Source organism: Podarcis erhardii (genome assembly GCF_964252035.2).
Source record: "Podarcis erhardii genome assembly, chromosome: 13".
Lineage (NCBI taxonomy): Eukaryota > Metazoa > Chordata > Lepidosauria > Squamata > Lacertidae > Podarcis > Podarcis erhardii.
The window spans coordinates 13,804,764-13,826,253 of NC_138502.1; the positions used below are offsets into that span (position 1 = coordinate 13,804,764).

The following is a 21,490-nucleotide window of genomic DNA, read 5'->3' on the forward strand; positions in this document are numbered from 1 at the left end:
CACATTCTTTGTCTTTCCTTTCCAAGTGTAATAAACCAATCTTTCACTCTTTCCTGGTGTGATAAACTCTTTATTGGGTATAAGGGTTGAAGGTATTAATGCATTTTAATGAGGGAACACCCTGACTCTGTGCCAAAAGTACATTCCTATTTTAGGTCCATGCTGGACAAACATGTGGGTTCAGACATGCACATTGTAACACACATCTGTGGGCAACTTTTAGGGCAACATTTTTTGCTGAAATTTGAATTCTATGGAATTCAAATGGGTAATACAATGAAGTACAATATAATAAAAGAAGCAATAAAACTAAAATATTAGCTATTTATTTACTGATGTTTCCTCCGAGAAGTTCAAGGTGACATACATGGGTGTCCCCTTCCCATTTTATCCTCACAACAACCCTGTGAGGTAGGTTAGGCGGAGGGACAGTGAGTGGCCCAGGGGCACCCAGTGAGCCTCATGACTGAGTAGGGAGTAGAGTCCCGGTCTCCTATGCGCCATTCCAATGCTCTAACCTTTACACCACAATGGTTCTCGGCACATACGGCATCTAGGGAAAAGATAAAGGACCCCTGGACGGTTAAGTCCAGTCAAAGGCGACCATGAGGTATGGTGCTCATCTCGCTTTCAGGCTGAGGGAACTGGTGTTTCTCCGCAAACAGCTTCCCAGGTCATGTGACCAGCATGACGAAACCACTTCTGGCGCAACGGGACACAGTGACGGAAGCCAGAGCGCACAGCGTTTGAGAACCAGGGATTTAAAGCATACAATTTCTGACCTGCTCTCAGGAACAGGTGATATCCCCACACAATTCTGAGCACTGCCACACCCTCAAAGCAGCTGGAGAGCATGATGTTGCACAACGTGCAATCTTCTCAATCTGCGGAGAACTGATAAATTTGCATAAGATCACAAAGGGTTTGTCTCAAGCTCTTAACCCATCTAGTTCTCTGATTTACGACAAAATCTGTGCTTGTTGTAGCCACATCATCGGCATCCCTCATGGTACAAGGTTGCCTTTCTGTCTGATCGCCCTCCACTGGTTCAGGTAACATTGCAAGCGCCGTTGCTTAACCTCGAACACAAACACTGGGAGATACAGTCTCCCAAGTACATACTGTAGATTCCAGACCAGCCTTTGTCAACTTGGTGCTTTCCAGATGTGTTGGACCACAACTCCCATCAGCCACAACCAAAATCAAACTCAGTAAGTAAAGCCCTCAGGATTCTTCGGAGGAAGTTGGGTGTCAATGTAAGAAATGTTTCCTGTTCTACCATTAAAAAAATTCCCCTGCCAGTGGATATAGAAACAAACTGGCAATGTCAGTCCTGCACCTCAGCCCAGTGTCCAGCAACTGGATGGACAATGAGAAGAAAGCAGACCCTGCAAGTGTCCCTGTTTTCCAGGGACAGCCCTAAATTAACAGAAGCCCATCCCAGTTTCTGATTTGATCTGGGAATGTACCGCTTTTCCTTAAAAGTAAAGGGACCCCTGACCATTAGGTCCAGTCGTGGCCGACTCTGGGGTTGCGGCGCTCATCTCGCTTTATTGGCCGAGGGAGCCGGCATACAGCTTCCAGGTCATGTGGCCAGCATGACTAAGCCGCTTCTGACGAACCAGAGCAGCGCACGGAAACGCTGTTTACCTTCCCACCTATTTATCTACTTGCACTTTGAGGTGCTTTCAAACTGCTAGGTTGGCAGGAGCAGGGACCAATAACGGGAGCTCACCCCGTCATGGGGATTTAAACCAGTGACCTGATCGGCAAGTCCTAGGCTCTGTGGTTTAACCCACAGTGCCACCCGCGTCCTTAGGATGTCTCCATTTCCATCGGAGAAATGTCGGAGGGTATGGGAAAGTACGACAACCCTGCGATGTAGTCCGTGGTTTATACGACGGGGTTAGGCGCTGGGGGCTAAACCTGCTTTGGATTTCCAGGCTGCAACAAGAAGCAAGCCCGTCTCCTTCGACGCCTCGCTGCCCAAATCCCCGTTCCGCTTCCTGCTGCACCGGCTTGCCTGGGGCCCGACTTCTTCCTCGGTTTACACCACTACCACCAGCCCGCTTCACTTTTATCCTTCCGGGACAGAGGGAGGAGGGAACTGAAAGCGAAAGCGGATCCTTGCCTTTAACAGACGGCGCCCCACCCGCCGCCTTTGGCCCACGGCGGGGTTTCAAGCTGCTGCCTTCTCCCCCCGCCCCCCGCAGCCGTCGGGGGGCAAGTTTTGCCGCGGAGTCGGACTTCTCTTTGCTCCCTTTCTCCTCGGGGAAGGAGAGAACGCGATGGCGGAGGAGGAGGACAAGAGGACCGTCCGCGACCGCCTGGCGGACGCCCTGGAGGACTTGAAGGAGTACGATCTGAAGCAGTTCAAGTTCCATCTGAACGCGCTCCCGGCCGAGGAGGGCTATGGTAGCATCCCCAAGGGGCGGCTGCAGAAGGCGGATCGCTTGGACCTGTGCCGCCTGCTGCTCGGCTACTACGCCGAGGATGGCGCTATGGAGGTGACGCTCAAGGTGCTGGGATGCATCAACCGGAGAGACCTGCGGGAGAAGCTCCTGCAAGTCAAAGGCGGTGGTGGTAAGGAGAGGGGCGGGGGTCGCAGAAGCACACTGGGCCGGGGGAGGGGCGTGGGGGGGTCTTAGTGATGGGGGAAATCTGCTCTCGGTGAGTCCAGATCATCTGGGACAGGCTAAAAGCAGGAGAGTTTGGGGATTTTACCTGGCCCAGGTGTATCCCTCTTCCTTGCTGCAGGTGAAGGTGGATAAAAACTCCTAAATCAACAGGCTGGCATAGGACTTAACCTTTCTTTCACTTCACCTACCAGATTAATTCTGTTCTATAATCTCCACATTTTAATTTTTATTAATAATTTTAGTAACAATTTTATTAAATACTTTTAATAATACTTTTATTAATAATTTTATTAAATACTTTTAATAATACTTTTATTCATAATTTTATTAAATACTTTTAATAATACTTTTATTCATAATTTTATTAAATACTTTTAATAATAATTTTATTCATAATTTTATTAAATACTTTTAATAATACTTTTATTATTTATTTTATTTATAAGTTTTTTTTCTTATGGATTATAATCCAGCAGTTCCTACAGGGGGAATTCTGTGCTGCTGTTTGGTTTTTTTAATCGGAGACCCTTTTCGATGTGAACTTTTCTTCTAATGTTCCCAGCCCTCCTCGATGGCTGCTTTGGTCTGAGGCAATGGCAGCGGGAAATCAGAAACATTGGTGGAAGAGTGTTTCCTTCCTTTGAGAGAGATGTTGCTTCACTTCGTTCTTTGAGAGATCCTTCCTTCTCTCTCCGGCTCTTCACTTCATTTGACAGCTGTGGGATGGGAGACTTCAAGTTTGCATCGACCAGAACCAAAACAGTCGGTGGCAAAAGCATTACTAGAAGGAGGATGGTTGAAAATGGACAAGAAAGAGTAGAAGTTGTAGTTGACCCATCAAATACTTTAGCTATAAATGGTAAGAAGTGATTTCTCCTTTTAAATAACTAGTTATTAAATGCAGATGTTTAACATAAATGTTGAATGAAACCAATTTGAGCATTCCATTGGAACCTTCTGGAAAGACTTCAAATGGCAGCTAAGGTAAAGTATTTATAAACAGCTCATTTGCACTAATAATACCAGTTTTCACCTTAATTGCCAGTAGATTAAGTTTTCCACCTGCTGAGATTATCCGTATCTTTTTTTTTTTTACACTTCCTTTTTATATTACATGATTACAGGTGAAAAGCAATGTTGCGTGGGCATTGGGCACTGAATTTTTCTGTGAAAGATTCTTGAGTAAGGCTGATCTTATCTGTCCTCTCTCATTCCCCCCCCCCCCCCTGTCAACAGGATCATCTGCAACCATCGGAGAGACAGAGTCCATTGCCAATTGCAAGAACTTAAAAATCAAGGTTACTGAAGTACTGGGTGGAGAGTTATCTCATTTGGTAGAGGTGAAAGACGATGTGGCAGGAAAGGTTTCGTCAGGAAAAAACACCAGGAGGTAATCTCAGTGCTTAAGCGATGGACGGAACTGTTGCCAAGAACCACACAACTTTATGGCACTCCTTGCTCCATGCCACACTTACACCTCGGCTGCCGCTGCAACACTGTCCCTCTCTGTTGGTGTTTTGTATTAAGTAGAATAAGGTGCAAGCTGAGTGTGCAATGAGAACTGGAGAAGAAATTATAGGAGGTGGGTAAAAATACTTTGAGAGGCACGTGGAGGTGAGGCGGAAAAGAAAATAGAAAAGAAGAGCTTTCTTCACTTAGAACCACTGGCCTATATTCAACAAAGTTCTACTTGGAGTAAACCTATTGTAAGTAACCTAAATTAATTATATCCATTAGTTTCTATGGGCCTGTTTTGACCCATTGAGACTAGTGTTGGCTATAATAACCCTCTGGATCCGCAAATTCTGCCTAAAACGGGGATGCTGTCACAATACAGATACCTGTCTGATGGAAACCGAGCCGCAAGGAAAGTGCAGCAGCAAATAATTTAGTCATTTTCGAAGCTGGAATAGATATAATGCCGGTAATTGCCAGCTAATTACAGTGAATTCTGCCTCAATCTGCCACTATTTAGTTGTTGGCATATCACTGGGGATAGAAAGCTTGAGAAAGTGTAGGTTTCATGCTGACTTCATGCCCTTTACCTCCAGCCAGCATCAACAGAGTTGTTGGTTTTGCAGCAGACTGAGACTGTTCCCCTTCCTGCCTAACTTTGACATTTCTTTTGCTTTGCCATTTTGTTGCAGAAGGAGTACAGTGGCGAAGACCACACACAGCCGTCTTTTGGGCACCCTGGAGAACTTGGCAACATACAATTTGAGGGCATTCAAGTACCGTCTCAACTCGCTCCCAGTCAAGAAGGGCTACAGCAACATCCCCAGAGGGCGCTTGGAGAAGGCAGATCCCATTGACCTGACCCAGCTGCTGCTTGGCTACTACAATGAGCATTATGCTGTGGAGGTGGTCCTCACGGTGCTGAAATCCATCAACCAAAGAGATCTGGAGAGGAATCTTCTCGCTATCACAGAGAATGATGGTAAGGAGAGAGGAGTCCCGGGTGCACACTGAGCTGGGTGTGGGGAGTCTGAGAGGTGAAGGAAAACTATTCTTGGTAGTCCAGAGCATCTCATCTGAAAGAGGATCTTTCAGAGTTTCAGAGAAAGGAGGAGTTTTTGTTTCTTACCTGGTCCAGGTGCATCAGAACTCTGTATTACAATACACCAACAGCCTCTGATTCAGTATTTTTCATATTTGTTTCCCCCTCACCTCCCCCTTGATTTTGTTTCATAGTACCAGTGTAGGGGGAAAAAATCCTAATTTAGGGAAGGATTTAATTTTTTTAGACCCACCTTAATGATGTCTATAGAGAGTGTTTTCATTATAATTTTTGTTGTTCCCCAGGCCACCTCGATGGCTGGTGTGGTCATGGCCAATGGCAGTGTGGAAACAGAAACGGAGATGGAAGTGGATCCTGTAGATTTCCTTCCTTTGGGAGGGATTTTCCTTCGCTTCGCCATTTGAGACAAGGGGGTCTTATTTCATTCTCTCTCACGCTCTCTGCATCGTTTGATGCTCTTGGGGCAGGAGATTTCAAGTGTGTATCCACGTCAATCGAAATGGTTGATGGCAGAAAACGCATCAGAAAGAGAATGATTGAGAACGGACAAGAAAATGAAGAAGTTGAAGACATTGACGAATTAAACCCTTTGGCTATAGCTGGTAAGACACAGTTCTACTTTTAAATAGCCAGTTATTCACTGCATGCCTTTGTCAGAAGTGTTCAGACTTACAATGAGTCCTATTTGGAGCATCTAGTTGGGACGTTTTTGAAAAAATTAAACACTTTCATTATATACAGCTTCCGTCAGCTGTATGGAACAATTGGATAGAAGTGAAATATTTTTGCGCTAGGCCACTGCACTTATAATGTTTCTCATGGTGCATTTGTAGTTTGAACAGCTTAGCAGCACTATTTGTGCATACTTAAAAGGTAAAAGTAAAGGGACCCCTGACCATTAGGTCCAGTCGTGACTGACTCTGGGGTTGCGGCGCTCATCTCGCTTTACTGGCCAAGGGAGCTGGCGTACAGTTCCGAGTCATGTGGTCAGAATGATTAAGCCGCTTCTGGTGAACCAGAGCAGCGAACGGAAATGCCGTTTACCTTCCCGCCAGAGCGGTACCTATTTATCTACTTGCACTTTGACGTGCTTTCGAACTGCTAGGTTGGCAGGAGCAGGGACCGAGCAACAGGAGCTCACCCCGTCGCAGAGATTCGAACCACCGACCTTCTGATCGGCAATTCCTAGGCTCTGTGGCTTAACCCACAGTGTCAGCTGCTTACTTTGAGATAAATCTGCTCAGTTTAATGGGGCCTTGTCTCAAACGACTTTGGATAGGATGAAAGCCTTGCAAAAGTGTTTTTTGGTTTTTTACAGAGATGATTAAGGTCAAGTGTGTTCCTGAGGAAAAACATCATTCGATAAAGTGCTTAGGAAGGGCAATAGTCTTGAATTACAATGCTCTTTCTGGAATACTGTCACTCTTATAGCTCTTCCTGTATCCTTCCTTTCTGTTTGCTGCTTACTGGGCTCTGAGAAGGTTTTGCCTCCTTCCCAGAGGCTAGCAGGCAAGGCAGAAGACTAAAAAAACTCTCTCCACAGTGGGAAAGCCCAGGGGGTGTGCAGGTGGGGGGAAGAATAAATAAATTGAGAGCAGGGAATGGCTGCTTTCCCCCCCCTTCCATTTATTTATTTCCCCCCACCTGCATAAGGTTGAGATCACATAAGTAAAGTGAGCATAAGTTGCAGACCCAATGTGTGAAAATGAGAAGCAAAACTTAAAAAAGAAGAAGTATATTTTGGGGATAGACAGTGGGCAGTGTTCAGTTGTGCTCCTTGTTGTACATATTTTGGGGGCTGTGTAAAGCAATGAAGAGGGGGAACCTCATCAGCTTTACAGCCCTACAGACTCAAGTCCATAAAAGTCCCTATGATCAGCCTCATAGGGAGACTTGAGTGTACTAAGCGTATATCCGAAACATATTAACCAGCTTACTCTAGCGCACACATGAAGTATGGAGAGATAGGCCATCGTTCAAGTAAGGCTGCAATCCTGACTCCTCTAACTTTACAGGGAGGCCCACTGAATCCACTAGGACCTACTTCTGAGCAGACCGGTTAGGATGGCACTGTAAGTCTGGTTTATCTCTGCACTCTCTCAATTTCTCTCAGGAAGGTCACCTGTAATCATGAGATTTCCAGAGGCAGCTGCAAATTTCCAGAATTTAAGAAATGAGTTCTCCCATGTGCTAGCAGGAGATGTACCTGTAATTGAAGAGGAAGATCTGGGGAGAGAAGATTCATCAGGAGGAGCCGCCGAAAGGTGATCTCTGTGCTTAAGCAATGAGTTAAAGAGTTGTCAATCATCACAACTTGTTAAAGACTATGCCTACAACAGAGCTATAGCTCAGACGTCTGCCGTTCTCTCTCCTGGTGCTTTTGCACTGTGGAGAAAGTGGATAGACAAAATGCGGTTCTTAATTTGGGCTTGTATAGCACCCTCAGTACGCATGATAATTTACGGAGGCCAAGAGGGACTTGCAATCTATAATTTAATACATGTGGCATAGCTGGGATGGGAGAGTACGGAATAAGAATTCACATCCATTTCATTTAAACATTCTTAGGGTTATTTACAGCAGGGCATGCCGACTGCCATAATCTTTGTGGGAAAGATGGATTTTTCAGGTGGGATTTGAAGGGGCAACCCAGGGAAATTTGAGTGTTGGTAGAGATGTCAGGAGAGATAAAAGGGCATCTTCAGACAACCGATTTTGTGGAGCTCACTGTCACAGAATGTGGCAAAGGCCATTAGCTTATCTTAACATTAAGATGATGGCCATCCAATGGGATCAGGCTCATTCATTTGCAACAAGCTGCTAGCCAGGATGGGTTAGCTGTGCGGTGACAGCATATCGCCAAATACCAGGGAAGAATGCTGTGAAAGTGCATCATCTGCTAGAGCTTCCTGGTGGCATTTAGGTGGCTACTGGGGGCAACAAGATGGTAGATTTCTTTGGCTTGAGTAGAGTTGCCAAATTGAGGAGGGATTTGAACTCAGGTTTCCCCTGCTCCAACTCACTAGTCTACCCGGCACATCACACACTTGTTTTCATACTATATCTTAACATATGTAAATGGTCTTCTCTCCTCTCCTTCACCCTCCTTAAGCTCTGCTTTGTGCGCAAGTCAGAATGGAGTGACCTCGCTCAGGGCACATGCTCCTTCCAAAAGGACGCCTGGTCTGGAGATGTTCCACGAGAGGATCCCCCAGAACTGCTTGGAGAACTTGCAACACATCGGCAGAGGGGGCTTTGGAACCATCTTCCGAGCTCAGCACAAAGGAAAGGGGATTGTGGCGGTGAAGATTTTCCACCGGTAAAGCTGGTGGTTGGGTGTGTGGTTGAGGGTGGAATTATTATTATTATTATTAGAATTAGAATTTATATACCGCCCTATACCCAGAGGTCTCAGGGTGGTTCACATAAAAGATCACAATATAGAAAGTCAAAGTAAAAACAATAACCCAATAATACCCCGCTCCAAAAAAAGAGCCACATTTTAAAAGGGTACAGGATGTCGATCAGGTCAACCAAAGGGCTGGTTAAAAAGGAACGTTTTTACCTGGTGCCTAAAGGTATATAATGAAGGCACCAGGTGAACTTCCCTAGGGAGAGCATTCCATAGACGGATTGTTACCACCCTCCAGACCTCTCGAGGAGGAGGCACATGATGAAGGGCCTCAGAAGATGGGGTCCGGGTAGGTTCATATGGAAAGAGGCGGGCCTTGAGGTATTGCAGTCCTGAGCTGTTAAAGGTTTTATAGGTCAAAACCAGCACTTTGAATTGGGCCCAGAAACGAATAGGTAGCCAAGTGCAGTCGGACCAGGATTGGTTTAATAAGCTCAAACCATTTTGCTCCGGTGAGCAACCTGGCCTCTGAATTCTGCACTTGCTGAAGTTTCCAAACCGTCTTCAGAGGCAGCCCAACATATACGCATTGCAGTAATCTAACCTTGAATTAGTTATACAGATTTGGTAGAGCCTCTATCTTGCACCCACAAGGTCCCAAATCCCAGACTCTCTGCCTTCAGCAATGTGGCAAATAATTTTAAGGGCTTGGGAATGTATGTTGTGACTTCTTTGGACGGTACCAGGTTGTTTCCTGGATCCTTCAAAAGAAACCCCAAGGGCAGGCCAATTTAGACTGCTGACATCTTGGTTCCATGTTCAGAATTTTGTAGCTAATGCTCCTTATTCATGGAGTTCCTGGAGGAAGAGCTGTCTGTCTAGGTCAGGCTGGGAGAGATCCCTACCTAAGACCTTGGAAGAGCCATTGCTAGTCAGTGTAGACTGGCCTTCACGAAACCTGGTTCCCTCCAGATGTTGGCTGCGGCTGATAAGAGTTATAGTCTGGTGGAAAATGGGTTGGTGAAGGCTGATTTCGGCTGTACTGAGTTAAGTGGACCATTGATTTGACTTGATGTGAGACAGCATTCCATATCTCCTCCCAACCTACTCAGACCAGCTCTTGACAGACTCAGGAGCTCTTGAGACCTTCTGATTAGGCAACCCCATCTTGAGTTCATCATTCAATGAGTCTGTGTCTCAACAGTACTTTGTAACTTTTCCTTTGACTCTCACCATGGACTCTCTTTCACCCTCAAGCACCAATGCACCCAGCGCAAATGTGTCCTGCATCCGACAGGAAGCCCTGACTGAAGCCCGCTTCATGGATGAGGCATCTTTCGCCCCCATCCCTCGTCTTTATGGCCTCTACGAGAAGGGAAATGAAGTGGGCCTAGTGATGGAGTATGTGGAGAACGGCAACTTGTCTGGCTTGCTGTCCAGTGCCTTGCCCTGGCCCCTGCGAATCCGCATCCTCTACCAGGTAGCCCTGGGGATAGACTTCCTGCACTGCCTCCATCCTCCGCGGTTCCACCTGGATCTCAAGCCCAGCAACATCCTGCTGGATGAAGCCCTGAATGTGAAGGTGAGCCATACTCTCTCTCTCTCTCTCTCTCTCTCTCTCTCTCTCTCTCTCTTTTTTTTTTTTTTTTTAATTGGGACCAGTCCAGGTCAGTGCTCCCTTTCTGCTTCCAGGAATGATTTTCTCCATCGGCTGAGTGACTCCAGGCAACCGTGTCATGGAGCGCTTGTAAGTTGCTGAGATTCTGAAATGGGTTCTTGGGTGTAAGCAGGCCTCTCGAGCTTCCTGCTAACTCCTCCTGAAGCAAGTCCACACCAGACCATTTGCTCTTGCAGATTGCATGTTCACGGTGCCGTTGCAAATGAGCGCATCCATCGTACAATGGATCCAAATTTCTTACAGTTGTTGGAAGATTGCAATATTCAGCAAAAAAAAAATGGCAAGATTCTTCAGCATTGTAATGTAGCCTTCATACTTTGGAATAATTAAACACTCATTTGAATGTTTCTGGCATAACAAACACAAGTCCCATTAAAAACTGTGCCACTGCAGGGTCAGTCATAGCATCAGCCAATTCATGTTCCCTCTTCATGGACATTATTTGTGATTTCTCTGAAGCAGACACCAGCAATCTCTACTTTCCACAGTGATGATGTTTCAGCCTCATAATACGCTCAGCTTTTGTTCCTTATGCCACTTGCCTTAAAACAAAGAGAAATATTAGTATTAGAAGTATTAGAAATATTGCATATTATAAGTAAAAAAAAAATGAGGCTGTGGCCTAGCAGAGTCTCATATCATTAAATGAAGGGTTTATGGTCATAATTTGCAGGTGGTGGACTAGATGACTCTTGGGGTCCCTTCCAACTCTACAATTCTATGATATTTGCGGGGGTGTCATACTGATGTATATATTTTGCTCTAGGAAGTTTTGTTTGCTCAGAATCAAGTATACACCTCCAGAGTGAACGCTAAATACAGTGGTATCTCGGCTTAAGAACTTAATTCGTTCTGGAGGTCCGTTCTTAACCTGAAGCACCACTTTAGCTAATGGGGCCTCCTGCTGCCACCGTGCTGCCAGAGCACGATTTCTGTTCTCATCCTGAAGCAAAGTTCTTAACCTGAGGTACTATTTCTGGGTTAGCAGAGTCTGTAACCTGACGCGTCTGTAACCTGAGGTACCACTGTACATTAGTTCTGGTAAATGAGCCACCACAACTGCTAGAGGGCTGTGAAAATTTGTGTCCTGGGCTTTTAGGACTCGTCTACCCATGTACTATCTGAAACCAGAGTGGCACATTGGCTGCCAGATGTAAAAAAATTTCCAGTTCTCCCACCCAACTATTAGTCTTCTGATACTTTTCAATTATGTAATATAAAGTTTCTTTATGAGCATCTTCTGCTTGGAGACCAGAATAGGGCATGTTGCACCCTTCTCCCCCAGTGATGAGAGTCTGCCTGCTGTGCAGAGCAGTGGTGCAAAACCCAGTTGCTTACGGAGCGGCACCGTTGTTAGTAATCCTAAAGAGGACAAAGTGCAGGTAAGTCAGTACCTTGGGAAGGAGCTGTCACTCAGAGGCAGAGCACCTGCAGTTCAGTCACCAGCATCTCTAGGTAGGATTGGGAAAGTCCCCTTTCTGAAGCTCTGGACAGCTCCTGCTGCCAGTCAGCGTGAACATGACTGGGCCAGATGGACCAATAGTCTGACCTGGGAGGAGGCAGCTTCCTATGTTGTCCTAGTTGGGTGTTCTCTTCACTGTTTTGCCTTGTCTCCCCCATTCAGGTGGCCGATTTTGGCTTGTCCAAGTTTGGGACAACTCAGCGCTCCCCTCTCCCCTCTGAAAGCGCAGAAGTATCTGGCGGGACCCTCGAATACATGCCCCCCGAAGCCTTTGCCGAGTCCTACAAGCCAGAGCCAGCCACAGATGTCTACAGGTGGACAGAAGCGTCTGCTGTGGGGCACAAGGGGGTTGGCGCAATTGCATGAGCACTATAGAATTGGGGAAAGGTTAGCATGACAGATGCTCAACTAGATGGGCCATTGGCTCGATCCAGAAAGGCTCTCCTTACGTCCCTGTCTTTGGAGCATATTGTGGGTTGGCTACTCTTGCACAACCTGATGCTGTTGGGACTACAATTCCCATCAGCCCCAGCTGGAGCTTGTAGCATTTGTACTCCAAAACATCTGGAGGGCGCCAGATTGCTAAGGCTGCTTCTTGTGTGAATGAATGAAGGCAGTGAGCCTGACATTGGTTAACCTCTCTCTTGCGGCGTTCCTTCTGCTGACTAACCTATAGTACAGGGTAATGTAGAAGCCCAAGAGATGGAAAATGGCATGGGACCACTGATATTGCTGTCCCACAGGAAGAGGGAAGATCTCAGTTGAAGTTGGGAGGGGCTTTTAATCGACTTGCTTTTTTTCTTTTCAGCTATGGGATCCTCATGTTCTCAGTGCTAACCGGCAAGGAACCGTATCCATGTGAGTTGTGCTCTTTCTGCTTATGGCTTACTTCTGCCTGTCTGAATTACAGAGAATATGTATTCAATGCAGTTGTGCCCTGGGAAGCCAACACAAGAGAAAAATGGGCACCCTTCCAATGGGGCGTCTACACCATCTTGTGGCAGGGAGTCAAGCACATACAGTAGTACCTCGGGTTACATACGCTTCAGGTTACATACGCTTCAGGTTACAGACTCCGCTAACCCAGAAATAGTACCTCGGGTTAAGAACTTTTACTTCAGGATGAGAACAGAAATCATGCTCCGGCTGTGCGGCAGCAGGAGGCCCCATTAGCTAAAGTGGTGCTTCAGGTTAAGAACAGTTTCAGGTTAAGAACAGACCTCCAGAACGAATTAAGTTCTTAACCCGAGATACCACTGTACTGGGAAAATAAGGCTTATGCAATTAAAGTTGCCTTGAGGCCAGGAGAGGGGAACTGGATCTGGCTGGTGTGCCAGATTCTTATCTCTTATCCCCACTCCCATGGCCCAAGTGGAACAAGTGGGTGGGGCTGTGATCAGGTGGCGCATTTTTGTCCATGTGATCAGCTGGTGGTTGGAGCATTCAAAGCACTGTGCATGGCAACCTGCAGGCTCCAGCAATTAGCCAGTTGGTGGTTGCAATCCCCCTTTGCTGCATCACCTATAGGACGGTGGGCCAAATAGCGAGGCCTGATGTGGCAAAGGTTCGCCACCCCTGCTTATGACTGTGTCAAGTGATGTGTCCTGGAAATGTTCTCTTGAATGCCTCGATATCCATCCCTGCTCAGCCAACCCTCAGAGAGACAACTCCATCTTCAGAATGCAAATCCAAGAGAATCAAAGGCCAAACACCCAGGAGCTGGAGGGGAAGATACACGAGGTGGAGAAACTGGAAAATCTGATCAGCCTAATGAAAAGGTGCTGGCAGAAAGAAAAGGCCCAAAGACCATCCTTCCAGGGTAAACGTGACCTCTTCTCACCTCTGCCCCTGACTTTCAGTCCCTATTATTATTTTAAAGGTGCTAGACCTCAAGCCTCTTCAAAAGTTGAGTCTTCTGATTCAGAAGCCCTTCTTTAACCCCAGAACTTGTGAGACAAAAGAAATACACTTCTGGAGGGGAAAGTGTTGTGGCAGATGGCACATTTTCAAAGGTCCTCTTGTTCATTAGATAAACCCAGGCACTGAAAACAGATTTTGGGGCTGAGCCCTGGTAACCCTGACTTAATGTCAGAAGTCAAAGCACGCAAATGTGACTCCATGAGAGAATTTATAAGTGCTTTGGGGCTTTCCGTGTGGATGTGGGACTGACCCTAGTGCCATTTTGAATGCATAGAAAACCCTGTCAGAGCTGTGCGGGAAAAGTGTGTCATTCTTTTGTTTGCTTTTCAATTTTGCTCAGTCTGCAGCCAGGAGATGGAGGAAATCTATTCCTGCTACATGCCGCACATTGAGACTGCTGTTCGTGAAGTTCAGGATAGTTTGGCAAAAGGTAGTAAAACCATGTTACTTATCAGTTTTGTATTCTCAACCATCCACTAGGTAGCAGTAATGTGCTAATAAATTTATCACACCTTTCTGTTCCTCAAAGTGTAGGCCTGAGGTGCCTGGCAAGATTTATTTTTTTTATGGAACAATTTTAAAAAAAAAGATTACTGCAGCAGAAAATAAGGAAACAAAAGCAGCTCAGGATAAATGGGGCCAACAGACCGTTGTGGTATAATAGTTAGAGTGTCGGACGAGGACCTAGCAGACCTGGGTTCAAATCTCTACTCAGCCATGAAGCTCACAGGGTGAGCTTGGGCCAGTCACAGACTGTCAGCCTAACCTACTTCATAGGGTTGTTTTTAGGATAAAATGGGGAGGAGGAGAACCACACCTTGAGCTCCTTGGTGGGATGTAAATACAGTAGTAGTAGTAGTAGTAATAATAATAATAATAATAATAATAATACCAATCTCAGTTCTGTGTACCAAAAGTACATTTGAGCAGGACGATGTTAACTAGATGTCAACAGTGAAGGAGCCGAATGAGTTGAGCTAGGGAGTAATAACCAACATTGTGTGTGTGTGTGTAATGTAATATAATATAATATAATATAATATAATATAATATAATATAATATAATAAATATAATAATATATATTTTTTATTAAATTTTCTGTTTTACAATTTAGAATATTCATTTAAACAACTTTAAAATATCCAAAACTTCCCTTCTTCTCTTTCCATGTTTCATTTTGCATAACATAAATCCCTGCATATTTTATATAAGCCAGACCATTCAGTATTCCATTATTCCATCCATCAAAACTTATTTACACTGTTGAATTTATCTTAATAAACATTTTCCAATCTTCTTTAAATGTATATTCTTCTTGTTCTCTTATTCTATATGTTAGGTCCGTAAGCTGCGCATATTCCATCCGTTTAAGTTGCCATTCTTCTTTAGTTGGGACCTAGGTCCCAACTAATAACCAACATTTTGAATCAATCTCTTAACAACCACCATGGCTTTTGCTGTTGGTTCAGAGGGCAGGGAAGCCACTCTCCTCATAAACAGAGTCCCCACCGGCTGTTGCTGGTGAGCACGTAATTGGTCTGTTTCCCCAGGGCAGATATGCCATTGGGTTGATTAAATAAATCTCTTTCTCTGTGTTTGCTTTCTAGCAAAAGTCCTCCCTTTAAGGGTCGCTCAGGACCAGGCCGGACATCAGAGTGGAATAAAGCGCCCTTGGTCGGAAGTGGACTGTGCCGTGCCCTGTACCATGGAGACAAAAGAGGATTCGGGAAGAGGCGCTTCTTCAAGAACAGCTACCAAAGGGTAATTTCTGTGCTCAAGTGATGAGCTGAGGCATTGCCCAATATTGCCCAGTTTTTGCTGGAGGACCACGCTAGGGGCCATGTTTACACCAGAACTGGACGTCCACCTTCTTCTTCTGTTCTCATTTGCTGTGTCTGTGTCCCAGGAGCAGCCAGTAGTAAGAATGTGGGGAACTGAAATACAGGTCAGTTTCGGGCAAAGACTTGTTTGATTGGGACAGGGCTGTTATCCCCAGCAAGGAAGTGATGTTGAGTTGGATGGTTGAGGCCACATGTGAAATGCAGTGGTGTTGTTATAGTAACTGTGGGGCTACTGGATGGTTTTCAGAAGCTGAGTTAAACATTTGGGATGGGTTGGAATGATGTTGTACGGAGCTGTGTCTGGGGCACACATCTGAAGCGGAGAGGAGAGTATGAGATCATGCCACAGGAAGTGGGCCAGGCCGGGGCAGTGGGAGGAGTTGAAAGGAATATTTAAAGGCAGTTGGGGTGGCCATAGAAACTTGACAGTTGGAAGAGGGTGGAGAGGATTAACCAGACAGAAATGAGGTTTAGGGTGGGGAGGAGGTGAGCTATAGCCATCTCCAAACTAACAGGAATAATCTGGTTACAGATAGGTAGCCGTGTTGGTCTGCCATAGTCAAAACAAAAAATTCCTTCCAGTAGCACCTTAAAGACCAACTAAGTTAGTTCTAGGTATGAGCTTTCGTGTGCATGCACACTTCTTCAGATACACTGAAACAGAAGTCACCAGACCCTTCTATATAGTGAGAAGGTGGGGAGAGTTATTACTCAGAAGGGTGGTGGGACACAGCTATCTGCCAATCACCCATTCCCACCACCCTTCTGAGTAATACGCCTCCCCGCCCTCTCACTATATATAAGGGTCTGGTGACTTCTGTTTCAGTGTATCTGAAGAAGTGTGCATGCACACGAAAGCTCATACCTAGAACTAACTTAGTTGGTCTTTAAGCTGCTACTGGAAGGAATAATCTGGTCTCCCCGCCAGCAGCCTAAGGAGGAAAGAGTGAGAGAGCAAAGGGCTGTGTAGCAGGCTGTGGGAATGTTGTGGATAGTAGGAGAGGATATATTGATTAAATGTTATCCTTCCTTCACTCACGCTAGAGAGTCATGTAGCAGAGCACATTCCCCTCAATACAACAGGAAGCTAGTTTGCAGATTCATTTGAATCTCTTTAGTTAAGCAATCCAGTCTGGCATTCCCAGATTGGATTTCTTCCTGGTAAGACCCCTTTTGATCCCTCTCAAAAGAATAAAGACACAATAGTCTTTCCTTTAAGTAAACTTCTTGTTACTTTTATTCAGTTCACAGTATGATCCTTGAAGGCAGGCTTTAGCTTGTAGTTACAGTTACAGAGAAAGGTGTGGATTCATCCCATATGGGGATTGATCCCGTGTGCTGCTGGCTAAGAGCCAGCAGGGCAGTCCAAACGAATCAAAAGAGAGAAAGATGGCTGCATGACTGGACCTTTTGTGGGGTCTGCAAGGGTCACCCCCACCTACCTGGTGTAACAGGAAGTTATACTGGCTGGAGTGACATCCCCCTGTTTGGGTCCACACTAGGGAAAAATGGAATGTTGTATTTTGACTGCTCCAATGGATTACATCACACACAGGCCTTGTTCCTTGAAGTGTTTAAGAGGGATTGAAGACCTCCCCTTTTAATGGGTGGTTGGAGATTTTGTACTATGGATCCCTGGATTTTATCGCTGTTTAGATTATTGCTAGATTTATGGCAGCAGTTAAGGACCTAATTAGGCTTGGCAGGCCTCTCTATTCGGCCCATAAGGTAATTTTGGCCAAGCCAAACCCATTTGCCCTATGTGCTGTTGCAGGAATTTATGTATAGTGGGGGAGGGGTTGCCCTTCAGCAGATATCATGCACATGCAGCCCACTACCAAAATCAGCACAATCGCTTTTGTTACTTTTGTGATTTGTCCCCACAAAACACTTCATCACAGTTTCTTCCTATCTATTCAAAGGGCCTTTGCTTGTAACAATTCATTGATAAATGTATCTATGTACTGGCTCACTGGGAAAACTTCAGAAATTCATATAGACGTGAGCTCAGCTACTCAGCAGCCCCTCTGCCTGAGTGATAATCCCTGGCATCCTGATACCTGAGTGCCAGACAGGCAGGCATTCCAGAAATAACAAATCCAGATGAAGACAAAAGGGTGTGATTAAATTGGCTGGGAAACAGGGAAATGTAAATATCTCTTTTGTTACACTTGATGGGTGTTTGGTGGAAGGCAAGGGGAACCATGGGGCAGGGTCCAGGATGCTCATATTACTGCCACCAGACCTCCCCTTTCATGATGTAACCGTGATGTATGAGTAATGTAGTTTGGGGGGGTGTAACATGGGGATTAGCAGCTAATAAAAGTTTGGGGGCTCTTTTGTTCTGGGCTTCCATCTTGTTCCACCTTGTGGCAGGTGGGAGTCCTGTTGCGACAGTCTTCAATAAAGACCAAGCCTACTGGCTGCTGTTTTGCTCTGGTATTCCTGGCTGGTGTCCTTTTTTTTGTCCAAGGGAGCCTTCAGATTTCTCCCTTAACAGTGCTCCCCCCTCCCCCGTAACATTGTGCTTGACATCAGGTGTGGGGAAGGCCAAGATGCAGCCACCTGCCGAAAGCAACACCTCTGTGTCTTTGCCTGTGTGGTTTGGATGATACAGGCTGCTGAAAGGGCAGTAAGATAATCTTACTGTGATTTCAGGTGATTGACAGGTGGGAGGCCCTGGAAAACAGATATATTGTGTGTGTGTGTTGTAATGTTGCCTCCCCTTGATTCTCAGCTCCATTTGTTTGGAATCTCTGCCTTCTGCTGAAAAGCCTGCTGATCGTATAAAGAAGTCTAAAGGGAAGTTAACGGAAGATTTTGCTCTTCAAAGAAACCGAGAGGCATTCCTGAATATAGCAGAAGAAAACCGTCTTCTTACGAAGGGCGAGTGTTTATGCCTGAGTCAGATGAATCATGCACAGGAGTTTGTGGAGAGCCTGGTCAACACGGTGCTGGGAAAAAAAGAAATAATGCATAAGTTATTCCTCTACTGTCTGGAAGAGCTAAGGCTATGAGCTTGGAAAGATCTGCCTATTTCTGAATATTTAGAAAACGGTGGCTTATGCACTGATTGCTCTTTTTTAAAGAGCCCATCGAAGTCAGGGAGAAAGACTCCAAAGCACACAATTTTCTGCTGCTATCTTTTTTACTCCGTATGTGGAAAGCTTTCCATTTTTTAAAGAAAACATTACTTCTAAAGTAATGGATGCATAAGAAATGGATACAGTGCCAACCAAACTGAACAATTAGATTGGATAAAATGCCAGTCAAATATAAAATCAAGGTTGGAATGAACCTTTCTCAGGAGACTATTTTATATTTGTTTCTCTGCCGCTTTTCATTCACCTTTTCAGTTTGCGCTTTCCTAGTTTTACCACCCCATCCCCCCTCTCTCCCCTAATGTTATGCTATATACAGCACTAATATCGCACATGGAATGTTACTGATCTACAGAAAAGACTTGACGACCTGAAAAAAGAGACAATGCACGTACTTGTGTAAACTAAAATATATTTAATAAAAAATTATTTTTTAAAGAAAAGTTTGCACTTTCCTGACAGGTGTCTTGAGCAACATCTCTTCTGGGGGACAAAGAGTGTTGGTAAAGTATTTTAGCTTGGGCTAAGTTAATATTGTTATTTGGGAGTGGGGAGTGTTGTATTTTCCCCAAATGTCCCTAAAATCTGTATAGGGAAGTTTTAAATGTTTGATGTCTTACTGTGTTTTAATTTTTTAGAAGCCGCCCAGGGTTCTCCCAGGGTGGCATAATAATAATAATAATAATAATAATAATAATAATAATAATAATAATATCTTAATCTTACACCTTTTACTCCTGCTCAATAACAGGGTTTATGCTATGCTACTATTTTAGTTTTCCTCGACCGTGACCAATAGTATTTGCAATCTGTTGGCAGACCACAATAAGTTAATAAGAAGGTGGACCACGTTTGCAGTAGCAGCTCAAAAAAAAAAAAAAAAAAAGCCATAAATTTCTGAAGACTTTTGTCTCACCAGTTGTCCTAGGGACTCCACTCCGGAATTGTGTAGGATTTACTTCTTAGCCTTTTCTTCTCCTGAAGATGTCCTGCAAGGCAGCGGATATGGATTTTTCCTTGGGGTTTACTCCTGAAGCCTTTCTCAGAAATGAGTATAGCCCCAAGGCAGTGGAGGTTTAGGCCTAGTGACTTCCTTCTCCTATGGTCTACCTTCCCAGGTTGGGCTACAAATTTAATAAATCTTCCACAACCCCTGGTGTGATGTGCTAGCCATGCAGAGAGAAATTAGGAGTGCTTACCAGTTATATTAAAGGAGAGCGTGATCTGTGTGGCATAAGTGGTTGAGATACAGTCTTGCAGTCTATATCTGCATAAACGCTTGGGCATATGTAGAGAGAGACAGCTTGTACCTACCTGTCTTTAGTGTAACATGGGAACAAGCCTATCAAAAAAGAAATGGCAAGTTTACCATGTAATATGTGATCCAGCGATTAGGCTGTATGAACGCTACACACATACAAAACTGTGTGTATTTTGCTTGTTCTCACTTCTCAGAAATCCTGGGAATTTGAATTCTGAGGTGCAAAGAATCCTCTTTCAGAAGTTCCTAGCCTCTCTTCACAAAACAAGAACGCCCAGAGTTTCAGGAAAAGAATTTGACGGTGAATCACTTTGCTGCATGGGCATGACCCTAGTAAGTGAGTTAATTCCCATCTGCTTAATTTTGGTAATGGATCTGTATTCTGTGCATCCTCTCTGGTCTCCTTTAGATTGGTGCTTAATGTGTAAGTTTAGTTCAGTTCAGTTTGATTGAAAAAGCAGGGGCATTTTATCCCAAGAATAATATCGAACAATTCAGTATAGTGCAAACAAAGCATTTAGTACAGTGGTGTCCAAAGGGCCAGAGGGCCAGATTTGATGAAGTGAAAGGCCATAATGGCCGACCAAAGTTGTTAACCTTTTTTTAGGATTGAAGTTGTTGAACTTTTTTTAGGATTTTACCCCAAAGTTGTTGAGCTTCTTTTATAGGATTGAAGATTGAGGTTTGGGGGGCCAGATTAAACCGACTGGCAGACTTCGGGCATGCCTCATTTAGTATGTACAGTGGTACCTCTGGTTATGTACTTAATTCATTCCAGAGGTCCATTCTTAACCTGAAACTGTTCTTAACCTGAAGCACCACTTTAGTTAATGGGGCCTCCTGCTGCTGCTGTGCCACCAGAGCATAATTTCTGTTCTCAGCAAAGTTCTTAACCCGAGGTAATATTTCTGGGTTAGCGGAGTCTGTAACCTGAAGCGTATGTAACCTGAAGCGTATGTAACTCGAGGTACCACTGTATGTACGAAGTGTTCGATGGTAATGAATACTAGATAATTCGGGCCCTAAAAAAAAAGATGGGCTATTCCACAAAGGGTCTAGCTAAACTCTAGAATTCTCTACCGGAAGATGTAGTGGTGTTCACCAACTTGAGTGGGTTTATTAAAACAGTATTTGACAAATTCATGGAGCACAGGGCTATCCATAGCTATGCTGACATTCTACCTCTACTGCCGGAGGCCAGTATGCCTCTGAATACCTGCTGCTGGGGAACACAAATGGGGAAAGCACTGTCAGGCTTGGTTCCTTTTTGTTCCCTTGGTTGGTCACAGTGAGACCAGGATGCTGGAGTAGATGGGCCTTTGTCCTGGTCCAGCAAGGCTTATTTCCATATGAGAGAGTCAGAAATTGAGACTTTGGTGTGAGTTTTTGCAGCAGCAAGATGACTGGTGCCCAGCTTGAGATTCTACCACTTCCCCCACATACAGAACTTTCTCTGCCTTTCTACAGAACTACAACACCCCTCTTTAGATGAAACAAGTGAATGCAGAAAGGCGTCAAAGGTAAATAGATGGCTATAAATCATTGGTGATCTAGGCAGGTTTGCCCAGGAACAAACAAGGGGGTTGGTTCTTGATACAATTCATAACCATATCACTGATCAAACTAAGCAGATGGACTTTGGAACCGGGATTAAGCTCAAACAGGTTGTGGAAAGGGAAGTCTCTTGGATGCTAGCAATGGTGATTGGGTTGGGGTT

The 21,490-nt window shown here is 44.9% G+C and overlaps 1 protein-coding gene and 1 long non-coding RNA gene across 5 annotated transcripts; both read left to right on the plus strand.

Moving 5' to 3' along the window:
- The first annotated feature begins 1,802 nt into the window (after window positions 1-1,802).
- Window positions 1,803-18,437, plus strand: LOC309326865 (uncharacterized protein). 4 transcript variants are annotated; one of them, XM_081835876.1, is made up of 14 exons: window positions 1,805-2,583; window positions 3,202-3,498; window positions 3,876-4,029; window positions 4,787-5,076; window positions 5,442-5,759; window positions 7,271-7,421; window positions 8,270-8,476; window positions 9,767-10,091; window positions 11,812-11,963; window positions 12,458-12,507; window positions 13,298-13,468; window positions 13,910-13,999; window positions 15,178-15,331; window positions 18,149-18,437. In XM_081835876.1, exons 1-14 carry the CDS (start codon window positions 2,289-2,291, stop codon window positions 18,426-18,428), a joined length of 2,934 nt encoding a protein of 977 aa, XP_081692002.1. In that variant the 5' UTR covers window positions 1,805-2,288; the 3' UTR covers window positions 18,429-18,437. The 4 variants fall into 4 exon arrangements, with proteins under 4 accessions (XP_081692003.1, XP_081692002.1, XP_081692004.1 ...); XM_081835877.1 differs by lacking the exon at window positions 13,910-13,999 and having other exon boundaries at window positions 1,803-2,583; XM_081835878.1 differs by lacking the exon at window positions 8,270-8,476 and having other exon boundaries at window positions 1,806-2,583.
- A 969-nt stretch (window positions 18,438-19,406) lies between these two features.
- Window positions 19,407-21,468, plus strand: LOC309326547. The gene is made up of 3 exons (XR_014150330.1): window positions 19,407-19,460; window positions 19,968-20,106; window positions 21,166-21,468. It is a non-coding gene; the product is annotated as an uncharacterized lncRNA (long non-coding RNA).
- The last annotated feature ends 22 nt before the right edge of the window (window positions 21,469-21,490 follow it).

Bases quoted from the DNA above. Each gene is read 5' to 3' on its own strand.
- LOC309326865 (XM_081835876.1), top strand. From the start codon at position 2,289: ATGGCGGAGGAGGAGGACAAGAGGACCGTCCGCGACCGCCTGGCGGAC. The intron at 5,077-5,441 runs GTAAGGAGAGAG...GTTGTTCCCCAG, and splicing joins CGCTATCACAGAGAATGATG to GCCACCTCGATGGCTGGTGT. The intron at 5,760-7,270 runs GTAAGACACAGT...AATTTCTCTCAG, and splicing joins AAACCCTTTGGCTATAGCTG to GAAGGTCACCTGTAATCATG.